The following is a 12469-nucleotide window of genomic DNA, read 5'->3' on the forward strand; positions in this document are numbered from 1 at the left end:
CTCTAATGAAGAGGGACACTTACCATATCTCAGGCAGGAGTCGAGACTTAGATCGTACTAATTCTGAAATCTGAAAACAAGTAAGAACCGTGTAAACTTCAAAAACATTTTAATTACTCTTATTTGTCCATGCTTGTGCAAAAGGTACAGACTCACAGGAAGCAAGAAAATAGTGTCTGGGGTTCCCCACCTCACACCGTGGGTATGTGGTTGTTATTTTCCTCACAGCAGCCTGAGCTTAGGGAGGAGGAATAGCTCAGCCTGAACACCAAATTTTCTTGACGTTGCTAAAGAGGCTGTCAGAGCAGATCTGTCTGCATCCTGTGAGCCAATTCAGGAGCCGGCTGTTGGTCCCTCGCAGCTCAGCTCTTGCCATGGCTCATGCTGAAAGCCTTTGATGCTTGTACCAACAGAGCTGCGGTGGATTAAGGAACATTTTACAGAGGAGAAATTTTACCAGCTCATTGTGCCTCACCTCAGTGGGGCTGAAACATCAGATGAACCTCACTTTCCTCCCAGTCCCCTTTCACACTGCATCACACCTCCTCTGTGTGAATGATGCCATTGCCTTCTCCTGTGGCAGTGGTGGAGGCACGCAGCACGTAGCCGAGTCGATGGCCTTAATGAGTTGTTCTTGCGGTGCAATGCAGGTTCTGGATTGACCAATGTTAAAACAGAAGAGGTATCTGAAGTGAAGATGGATGCGGAATTCCGGCACGACTCAGGATATGAAGTACATCATCAAAAGCTGGTGAGTGAGCAAACACTGCTCTCCACACGCGTGTTTTGAGCGGCTGATTCAGTCTCGAGCTAGCGGGTCATTCATGGGCACGTTTCCCCCGAGTGATCTGGGTGCTGAAAGTGCCAAAAAGAAGTTTACACATGCACAGATTATGATTTTTCTAGTAATCTCCTAAATGAGATTAAACTTGGAAAAATTTCAGCAGAGAGGACGGAAAGCCATCAAGTCTCACACGAACAAATTCTGACAGTGCCTGCCCTTGCACTGCCTTGTGACTGGATGTGGTCACACGGGCGATACCTGTCCCACAGTCCATCTGCTGTGGTCACAGAACTAAAGAGAAAGGACACAGAGGAAGGAAAATACTAAGTTTTTTTTTAAAAGAAATTAAAAATGCTTGATGGAGACACACAGCATGGTGCAGCAAGAAACAGAGTGACGCTGTTTCAGGGATAGATTCCTTTTCTGTCAGAACAGATGGTGGTGGTACATGAAGGATGCTGAACTCCATGGAGCATAACCTTTTGCTTGGGATAAGAGGAGATTCTCCACTGGCCGTAAATATGTGCTTGGCTGTATCTGTGTATTTCGTTCCTTAAGATATATTAATTTATTAACAGGTGAAGGGCAGGAAAGAGCAAAATACTGTTCCCCATTTCGACCGTTTTTCTTATGAACACAAAAATAGCAATCAAAAGCAATATGAGTAAGAACAAGCATCTTCTAAAAGCTTTTTTTCTGTCCCTTAATAGGTAATGAAGAACCCATAAGCTAGTGTTGACTATAAACCTTTCCTGCTTCCTCTCTTATAAAGGTGTATTACACAATGAGATTTCAGTTCCATGACTTTCAATATCCTGATATTAAACATGAAAGCTTTTTTTTAATATATTCTTAAAGCTAAGTAGTGCTGAAAATTAAAATTAACATGGGACTCAAATTTGCATTTGAACTAGGCAATCACTGTGTGAAAAGATATTCAGCCATCTCTTTGATGCCGAGAACTGAGAATTCCCAGTTTGACGAGCTAATCCAAAATGCATTAGCACTAATTTGGGAAATTCTGATGTGCTTAGCTCAGGTGGGTTAAACATCCTGATGGAGTAAACCCATGCAGTTCACTGAAGGGACAGAACTTGCAGGAATGTGGTTTAGACACAGTAGTTATTGATCCTGTGTCACGTGCACTTCCTAGCAGCAGCCTTTAATGTGTAGGTGGTTTGACACCATCCCAAGCAGTCTGGTGGCTGGTAGGGAATGCATGGCAGTTGGTAGTCTGTGTCATGCTTAAAGTGGGGCCTTCCCAGCTTTTTAAAGCATTTTACGCATTACTGATAGGTACAACCATTACTTAAAAATCAGTAAGTTGTCCTCTAGGTTACCTTTTCAGCTGAGACTGAGTAAGGAGTCCAGTACTGCTGGGAGAGTACTGGGCTGATGCCTGACGGGGCGCTGCATGTTACCACTTGACATATCCCAGCTGATGCCCTTCTCCATTAGCTTTAGTTCAGAAGCAGTGAGCAGAAAATACTTGGATCTTTGTTTTCCTTCTCCTGTGCCCTGCCTGGTAGGATTTACTGAAATGGTCTCCTTAGGATATTGCTTTAAGTTTGGCTGCATATTGTGTTTTGCACGCAACCTTCTGAATTGAGCTGAAATTGCAGTTATTTTCTCCTTTATGAGTGTTCACATTTTAACTGTACATTAAGTTGATTTTCATGGCTCGGAGTGCTTAAGGCCTTCCTCTGTTGCGTATGTGTATTAGCTGGGGCATTTCACAGTGCTCCAGAATAGTATGGTATAACAGAATTTCAGTCTTGGGCAGGTGAAATTCAAAGAAGAAATTATTACTTCATAGTAGCTTATTCTAACACTGTCCATTGTGTGTGTGTCCTACTGAATACTTAACTTTAAGCACATTTCTTGCTTATGACTAGGAACACTATAAATATTTATATGCCATGTTTTAATACCTCTCTGAGGAATTTGTGTTTCTTAAAGAGTGCAAATGTTATACAGCTCATTAACAGTCTCAGCTGGTTTCCAGCTTCACTCTGCATTTTTGTTAAATGCTTATCAAAGTATTTAGTCTTTCAGAGTGAGGTAGTCTTACAATTCTGTGAATGTAATTTATTTTCTAATCCTTTTTGCCCATTTTGGTTAAAAATTATAATAATAATAATAAAAACCCCTGTCCCTATTGACAAGCAGACAAAAGGTTTGTAAAGTCTGCGTAGATGTAAAATCATCCAGTGTATTCCCTGAATGCAGAACAGGACAGTGAAAACAATCACTCACTTTTCAAACTTGCTCCTGTTGCCAAAAGCCAGTCTTAAAAATGTGTAGTAAAGAGTCTTCCAGTCCACTGTTCTGCCTGAGTATACATAATTTAAGTGGGTCTTCTGGTTTTCACTTGTGTCATCTCGTCTAGAGATGACTACATGAGTGTAGTCATCATCCAGGTACAGCTCATTCTCCCTCTACCCTGCAAAATCTTGATGCACCCCTTTGTGGTCATTTAACTAAGGATGCTTGTGGTTTTCTGAACTTTTGTCTCTTTGATGTGAGAATTTTCTCCCAGCTGGTTGTGTGCAAGAGTCACTGTTGTCCTACAGGTCTTCACTGCTCCTTTAATGAAGAAATGCACCAGACATAGTCCAAATAAGCCTCACAGATGCAGATTTATGAACGTTTTCATGATTAGCATCCTAAAAGTAAAAAAATCTGTATATTCCCTGGTTATTCTTTTACAAGCTTATCAGTCATTTTGCAATTAGCTTGACTCACCTAAGACAAAAAAAAGCAGGTTCTGTCTAAGATGCATGTGAAGCAGAAGCATGGAGATGAGTCTTCTCCTTAGCCATAGCACTGCTACACCACAGGCAATACAGATTGCCCAAATTGCTCTTCTCCAATTATGAGAGCTTTGTGATAGAGTGATCCAGATTTAAATAATTTGGGTGACAGGCAATGCTGCTTAATTACTGATACTTCAATAGGCTTTATATGTCTGTGGCGGCTAGACAGGCTACCAAATAGTGAACTTCTGTTCTCTATTCCTTTGTTTTTCTTTTGTAGGTGTTCTTTGCTGAAGATGTGGGTTCAAATAAAGGTGCCATCATTGGACTAATGGTGGGAGGTGTCGTCATAGCAACAGTGATTGTCATTACTTTGGTGATGCTGAAGAAGAAGCAGTACACATCTATTCATCATGGAGTTGTGGAGGTAAGAAAAGATTGCCACGACAACTGGTGTCACGTGTGCAACACAGTCAACACATGGCTCTAGAAATATATTTACAAATGAAGAAAACATGTTTTGGGCTAGCCTGATGTTCAGAGTTGGAGTGGTTTTATCTGGCAGAGTAGAATGAAACTGCCTTATTTTGTAAATGCAGGCACAATATTAACAGTGGTAGAACCACAAGAATATCCCAGACCAATAAGCTCATAATATGAAAGCTCATTTTATAGGAAATTTAACAGCAGCCAATGAGCAGATAGTGCACAAGAGGAAAAACACAGTTTTAGTGTTGTTGGGAATGCACATGCATGGATTTCTTTCTTTAGCTTGAAAATTAACATTAGAGGCAGGTCTTCTGTGGATTGTGCTGTACACTGCAAGGATTTTCCCTGTACAGATACTTCATCACTTTTTGTTCTCTAAACAAGATTTTCTTTGGCCACCAACAGCTTTTTAAAAAAGTAAGCCTTTGTCGTAAGCCTGTGCTTGTGTGTCTGTACCATGGTTGCCCACGTGGTTTGAAACCTTTCAAAGAGGCATGGTCAAAAGAGCACCAACCATTTGGTGTGAGGTCTGAGCAGACAGCAAGCTGTGCAGAATTTGGACCAAGAGGCAAGCAAGAATCTCAGCTTTTGCTTTTCATATGAAAACTTCCAGCCCATTTCATCAAAAGTTGAAACAGGATTTTGTTTTAAACCACCGAGTTGATGGCTGCTGCCAACAGCTGTGCAACATGAGACCCTCCTTTGGCTGAATTTAACAACAACAGAACAGGTCAGGAGGCCTGATAGACCAAAGCCCCAGATCAGACATTGAACATGGATGTACCATTATTGTAGTATGACCTTAAAATTTCAGGTGAGCTTCACCTAATAGAATGATGTGGTAAAGATAGTTCTGGATTCCTACAAGCCTTCTAAAGTGATAATGAACTTGAAAATGTTGGGCTAGAAATAACATGAACAAGCTGAAGAAGCAATTCATGCCAAAATGACAGCATTACTTAGGAAATAAAAATTTTTACAGGTAAAACCATAAAGCTGTATAGCATGTGGGTGTAACAAGACTATTAGTCGATTTTTAGTACCACGCTGTAGATGGTGTCGCCTTGTAGATTTGCTGCATTGTGTCTGGCATTGGCAGGCAGGACTCCTCATTCTGCCAGACTTGCTCTGTGGTCTTGGCAGACTGCATAGCCTCACTGTCTATACTTCTCACCTGCAAGAAAGGCATAGCATCTATTTTTGTCCTAGGTTGGTGAAAATTGTGTAGAACTTACTTTGGGGAAAAAAACAAAAACAAAGAAACAAACAAACAAAACAAAACAAACAAACAAAAAAAAAAAAAAAAAAAAAAAAAAAAAAAAAAAAAAAAACCATTTAACAGAGCTAAGGAGTTCTCTGCACCACTCTGTGGCTTAATATTAAAATGTCTTCACAATTGAGCTATTCCATTCTAAAAAGGATGAATTTATTCAGCAACAGTGCACCTTTAATGTGCTGTGCACAAAAAGCACAGAAGAGCAAAATCCCTTTGTGTCAAAATAACTGTGCCTCAGGTCTAGGTTGGCCCAGTATGTTTTAACAAAACTTGCAACCTGTTTGTTGTGTCTCAGAAGTTACTGTGAGAATTTAGCTCTGATAAAGAATGCAAAATTACAAACCAGGTCCTGTTCCACCTGTATTCTTGTCTTCCAAATAGTCAGCTCTGACTGCAATACTTTTTCTCATTTCACTATTTCCTTAGCAAAAGACGTTATTAAAAATCCTGTTAGCCTTTTTTTTTTGATCTCTGAGGAGGAACAGACTTGTCCTATTTAGAAGAAGTCATAATAATTTTCTTCCAAGTCTGAGAATATGAATGTCTTAAAGTGGTTCAGCCTCTGCAGGAGGACTGCCACACTTAAGCAAGTAAACAGCTGAGTAATTGAAAATTACTTATTGTGTGTGTACATAGGAGCTCCAGCAAACATTTTGAGGGTGTTTTTTGATGGTGTGCCCACCCCAGCTGTCTGTAGGAGATCCATGGACTTTCTCCATGGAAGGAGGTGGCCAAACAGAGGTTTTCACCTCTGCTGTGCTCCAGACTACAGCTGACTGTCTCAACTCCTCCTCTTACAGAATCTCCTCTTGGAAGCTCATTTGCTTTGTTGCAGAGGCAGCACCAGGAGCATGTGGGGAAGGGTGACAACGTGAGGGCTCACAGCGGTAACTAAGAAGCCTTTAAGTTGTTGTAGTACTCTCCAAAGTTCATATCTCAGTCTGATCTGCAGGTGTATATCAGGCAGCATCCATTTACTATCATTTGAACAACAGTGTTGTGTTCAGTACATCTCTGAGGGCTACTGGCACCTCCTGCCTGGGCTTTTGATCTACCCCATGTGCGTAGAGGCAGCATTTGAATTTTTCTGCAGCGTTACCATCTTCCTAACTCCACATCAGGGTTTTCTGTGTGGAAGATCGATAGGCAGGATCAGACGGGGATGGATGGACAAACAGTCTCAAAAGAAGCAATCTACCTGACCGAGCTGTTTTCTCGAGAGACATCCATCATGTTGTAGAAAAGAGAAGTGTCCAGGCTGCTTCTCGGCAGCACCAGAGTACCCACACCTTTAACATGCTTTGTTCAACTTCTGCCACCTCCATAATGGGTGCAAAAAGCTTCTTAAAATGGTAAGGGGCTTTAGGGATTTACTGACAAGGAGATAATCGGGATCAAGGCATGTCGTTTGGCTGAGCAGTAGCTAGGACAGAGGCTGTGAGAGCGCGAGGCAGAGTCTGGCCGGGGAGAAGAGGAGACATTGGGGATGAGCGATAGCGCACGTCGGTTGGCAGTGAGATGGATCACCCTGCAGCACACGCCTGCAGGAAGGAGGGAAAGCACCAGAACGAGGCATTCTAAAGGCTAAAGGGGAAACTTAAAAAAAAACAATTGACTAAGACTGCAAGCGGGAGCTTCAATAAATCCCTTTCATCTGTAAATGCTGTATTTCAGAGGTTATTGGACTTTCACTATAGACTACTTTTATCAAAGTGAGACTTCTTAATACGGAATATTGTGCAAGGGTGTTAAAAATTCAGCCTGACTTTACTGTCCTTCCTCACATTTTTTTTTTTTTTTATAATCTTTTTTTCTCCCTGATTTTCTTCCAGGTTTCTCTAGTTTCTCATCAGTTCTCTAGTCTCTGCTGCCTTGCACCTTCTTGAATTCTTTTTTGTTTGTGTTGTTTCTTACCCCATTTCTTTCCCTCTAGCAGGCTATGCTGTGTGCTTATCACATCTGCTAGTCCTGAGTAAGAAGTGCTGAGTGGAAGGCTTAAGCTAAAAAGGGTGACAGAGGTCAGTACAGTGTTGTTTGGAGCTTAGGTATGAAGAACAGCACAGGTTCTGGCATACCCTTCCTTTGCATCCCAGCCCAGAGCGGGGAGCCTCACAGGAAGGAAGATGTATTCGTATTTGGGGATCTTTGATCTTTCAGCTTTATATCCTTCATATTGCATGTTAATTTTGTGCTGGAAGAGAATCGGTCAGTGGGTTTAGTTGTGGATTGTGAGACTCTCACTCCTTGATTTGGAGAAGCACTAGATACTCTGGTAGCATGGCATTACTGTGTGCAAGAGCCAGGGCTGACTTGACACTACAGCAGCCCCTTCAAGAGTGAAAGGAAGGATGGGTTTTCCTCTGCACTTGCTTTCTAGTCTTATTTTCTGTGAGTGCTGAGAAGGCTACAGGGACGTTTCCCTTTTCCCTGCTCTGTTCTTTTCCCTTCGCAGCCATGTTAGTGAGGACTTCTGCAGCAGCAGATGGCCTGCAGCAACGTTGTCAGCACAGAAGTAGCTAATCGTTTTCCATTTGCACGGCCCCCAGGGCAGGGATTAGGCCTGTTACATGTTTGCACAAAACCTGCATGGGATGGGTCTGTTGGGGCTGTGCCACTGCTGTGCTGCCGGTGCCACACGTGGGAAACCAGCGCGCTGCCCAACAGCAGCAGCATCGAGGAGCGGCCAGGAGCCAAGTGCCTGTGTGGGGCTGTAGGTGGTGGGTCCTTGTGGGGGGAGAGGCTGGCAGCCCCAGGAGAAAAGACAGGCAAAGCTGCTGGGGGGCACGGCCGAGTCTTCACAGGGCGAGTGCACGGCTGTACGGTGGCTGCCGAGCACGTTCTCGTACAGAAGTGTCTCAGGGATTTGGGCGTAAAGATTCAAGAGGAGAGGGGCTGTGGGTTCCCCTGTGCTTGTGGGTTCCCAGGGGTTCTCCTCTGCTTGATGGATCAAAATGATCGTTGGCAACCAGGCTGAGCATTCTTCTCTTGCTTGGGCTGGCCAGGGGAAGCTTGCATCCTGAAGAAGAAAATAAATTTTCTTCTGTTGCTTCTGGAGAGGGAGAGGAGCAGGGAAAGAAAATCACATCTTTTCCCTCAGCCTGCTAATTTCTAGAACAAGGGCAATCTGGAAAGAGCAGCTTTAAAGCAAGAGCACCATCTCTAACCAGGATCTCACTGCCTGAGAGTGTGACACAGGAGGTGAGGAATAGATGTACTTTGGGGTCACTGCACAAGAGAATTGCTCCTTTTAAAAAAAAAAAAAAAAAAAAAGGAGAGAGACAGCCTTTGAATGGCAGTATTTTAACAGCAAAAAAAGGCCAAGTTCCACTGCAGAATCAGGAACACAGGAAGCATCATGTCAGCTCAGCCCAGTGATCCTTTCTGCCTGGCATCCTGTTCCCTGCTGGCAGGAGTCAAGGGCTTGCTGGAAGGCTCAGAGCTCCCAGCTATGAAGAGCTTCACAGTAGCTTTGCAAGGAAAAAGCAGTGTGTGACCCTTGAAGTTGGGTTTTTCACAAAAATGTCCAATTATTGCATAAGGAAAATATTTGGTGGAAGATACAGCGTTGATTGGAAATGCTATTTGAGATTTGGTAGGGAGACAAGGAGATTTCGCAGAGGCACAAATAAGAAAATGGGTCAGATCTGGGGTTACCAGTTCATCTGAGCAGTCCAATACACATGCCACATGCAGAACCATTTCTTCTCCTCATTAACAAATAAAAGAACATGAAGAGAGAAGAAGGCTCTGAGAGGAGCCATTTTCCAGGTGGTTCTGTGGCGTAACCTACCACAATCAAAGAACAGCTGCACAAACAAGCTGAGCAGCCTCCGTTTGTCCCAAGCATGGAAGAACATCGCTTTAATCTCTCTCCAGGGTATCAGATAACAATTTTCCCAAAGTCACAGTCTGTCCTCACTAAGCTGAGCTATTTACAGTATTGAAGAGTAGATTTAAAATGAGAATCAGACATAATTACTTCTCCTTTGCTTCTTTATTAAAAGGTTAGAGTCAGTTAGCCTGCTATATATAAGGCTTCTTGAGAGAATACACTTCCCATTATTCAGAAGGCCATTTTTATGCTTAAAGGAAATGGTTGTTTCTCCTAAAGGTCACTACTTAGAGTAATCCACAGGAAAATGTTCATACCTAATACTTCAGTATAGAGTCTTAGGCACCTTCCTGATTTAAAATTTTAAAAAATGTAAAATTCACTTTTTACCTTCTCTTTTAAGAACTGTCAAACAGGAGAGAGACCACAGAGCAAATGCAATTGCTGACAAGCAGGCTTTCATAGCTCCGTTTTCAGAGGTGGCTAGCAAGATAGCCAGTCTCCTGTAGGTTTTGAATACACTAAAAACCTGAGCTTGTACAGCGGAGTTAAAATACCTAATTAACACTTAGAGACTGTCCTCACCCATTCTAGTTCGTTTGAGTTTTATATTACTGTAATGGACAGTGAAGGAAGAAAATAATTTGTGGAGCAGCAGGTGTTCGGTGGAGAGGTCTTGACTGAGCTGTCTTTGTGCCTGTCTTGCAAGTAATCAAGAAAAGTCGTTTTTTGTTAAGAGAAATACTTAGACAAGTGCAGACACATCAAGGTTTTTGTCGCTAAATTGAACCAAACTCAACCTTAGAGACCGAGAAGTTCTGTTTCTCTGAGTGCAATGGCATTTTTTGCTCACCTTCTGGCTGGCTACTCTGGCATTTCCTTGCTACCCTCATTGTATTTTTTCCAGTTAATTTTTCTGGGTCTGGAGACCACAGCACCTGTACCAGATCTGAGAGCACAGCAGAGACAGAAGGCTTCACGCCACTTCCTTTGGCTTTTTAGTGAGCTTTTTCTTTTCTTTTGAAACCCAGTTGATCCAGAGTATAGATACCGAAATATATCCATGGGGGGCAAAAAAGAAAATACTGGGACACAAGTGGGGAGATGCGAAATATATCTCCTTCTTTTGTTGGTAGCATTGCGTACTTAGTGATCCAGACAACAAAGAACAAAGCTACTGTTGAGTTTGGTCAGCTGGTTTTGAAGTCCTGCAGAAAAAAAACCCGAGCTGCAGAACTGTTCTGCTGCCTTATCTTCTCCTTGTTCCTGCCTTATCTATCTTCTGCGTATTACTCTGTCCAAAAAGCGAGCCATGACTGTCCAAGCTGGAAGGGCCCTCTGTTGCGGTGAACTCTTTAAAGCTGTTTGCTGGCTCCTCATTTACTGCTGGGTGCTGGGGCATCTGTTGATTGTGTTCGTGAGGGCGCTCAGCCCTGCATAACTTGGAGAGAAGCGTTCACTTCAGACCAAGCGAGGGCCTCCAGGTCCTAGATGGAGTACTCTGTTTAGTGGAGGAGTATTCCCATCCATCACCTCACAGCCACGGTAGCGCAAGGGAGGGTACGCAATGTGCTGGATGGCCGTGAAGTGGGGGGACGTGGGGTGTGCTGCGAGTCGGGCGGGACCCTGACCCTGGCTGTGCCCTCCCGCCACAGGTGGACGCTGCAGTGACGCCAGAGGAGCGCCACCTCTCCAAGATGCAGCAGAATGGCTACGAGAACCCCACCTACAAGTTCTTTGAACAGATGCAGAACTAGGACACCACAGCAGCCTCATGAGTTGGACAGCAGAATGGTTGCGTCACTGCCCATCGGTGTTCAGTTATAGAATAATGTGGAAAGAAAGAAAAACACTCTGTTTTGTTATTTACTCATTCTCGCCTTTTGACAGCTGTGCTGTAACACAAGTAGATGCCTGAACTTGAATTAATAAAATCAGTAATGTATTTTCTCTCTCTTTCTCTTTACATTTCAGTCTTTACATTATTAATGAATGTTTTTTGTGTACTGTAAAGAGGTTAGCTGTATTTAACTAGTGCATGGATAGATTCTCTTTCCCAATTATTTATCATGTAGCTCCTTAGCCAGTTGTATATTATTCTTGTGATTTGTGACAAAAATTAAGTCCTAATTGAAATATGCTTTAAGAATTGATGGGGGATGCTTTCTGTGTCTGTGGGGTTTAGCTGCTTCTCTTTGCTGAGCGTTTTTTTCTGATCACTATGCATTTTAAAGTAAAAAACATTTTTTAAAAAGTATTCCAGATGAGTTACTGAAATTTTTTTCCTCTGCAGCTGCATTTTATTGTACAGATTGTTGCTCCTGCTGTATTAGTGACGTAGAAATCATGGGAATACACATTCGTTTCTTTGTGCCTGTTTTATGTGCACACTTTAGGCATTGAAACGTAAACTTTATTTTCTTTTCCATGTATCTTTTTTGATCTTAAAAGAAATATTAAAAAGAATCCCTGTTAATTGTGAGCACTTCTGGGGGGGAAAAGTGCCTGCTGGTCGAAAATTAACAGGGATCCTCTGCAGGATGATTGTACAGAACCATTGCTTATGAATTGATAGCTTTCTACACTGTGTTACATAAATAAATTAAGAAAAAAAAACACTTGGACAAGAGTTTTCTTTGGAGGCAGAAAACAAAGATTTCTGAAAGCTACTTAAACAGAAAACATGGATGTTCACAGCAAGAGAGGGTTGGGAAGGGGTTTTCCTACAAGGATGGCCACAGTCGCACTCAGAGCAGAGCAGAAGGCAGCAGCAGCGAGACGGGGTGGGGAGTGAGGGGCACCCATGGGCACACCGGCCCCTCCAAGGTATCTCCTTGTTTTTTTCTCTTCCTTTCTTTCAGTTTGTACAATAGTGTTTTAATGTAAATAAATAACGTTCCTGGAGGAAGCCTGTCGTGGTGGCGTGTTTCTGTGCCGACCGGCCGTGCTCGCTCACTCGTGCAGAGGAGCAGGGTGTGAGTGACTAGCCCCTTGCCTCCCCGTCCATCCCCGGGAGCAGCCTGCCAGCCAGCAACCTCGTCCCTCACCCTTAGTGGGCACGAGGAGGAGCCTCCGAGGATGCCAGACCATCCAGCCTGGTACAGCAGCGTGACAGTGGGTGCCCAGGCATGTTAAAATGGCACCACCAGTAATTCTTCCCAAAAGCTGCAGGCAGGGGTCAAAGCTGTTTGTGAGCTGTGGTACCTAAACCCCTGGCTGGCACCATCTGCCCACTGCTGGCTGGAGCCTGGCTGAGAGCTTCCTTCAGCCTCTGGCCCTGCCGGGGCCCGACTGCGGCGTGGGGGGAGGGCAGCGGCCCCGCCCATGGGGCT

At 43.4% G+C, this 12469-nt stretch overlaps 1 protein-coding gene across 1 annotated transcript in view; it reads left to right on the plus strand.

Annotated features, from left to right (window-relative positions):
* Positions 1-12041, plus strand: part of APP (amyloid beta (A4) precursor protein) — an 83356-nt gene extending 71315 nt beyond the window's left edge. Inside the window, exons 9-11 of the mRNA XM_008947980.1 lie at positions 651-751; positions 3821-3967; positions 10793-12041. Of these exons, the coding sequence (XP_008946228.1) occupies positions 651-751; positions 3821-3967; positions 10793-10894 (350 nt within the window). The 3' untranslated portion in view covers positions 10895-12041. The remainder of the gene's footprint in view (positions 1-650; positions 752-3820; positions 3968-10792) is intronic.
* The last annotated feature ends 428 nt before the right edge of the window (positions 12042-12469 follow it).

Source organism: Merops nubicus, unplaced genomic scaffold, assembly GCF_000691845.1.
Source record: "Merops nubicus isolate BGI_N331 unplaced genomic scaffold, ASM69184v1 scaffold23889, whole genome shotgun sequence".
NCBI classification, from domain to species: Eukaryota; Metazoa; Chordata; class Aves; order Coraciiformes; family Meropidae; genus Merops; species Merops nubicus.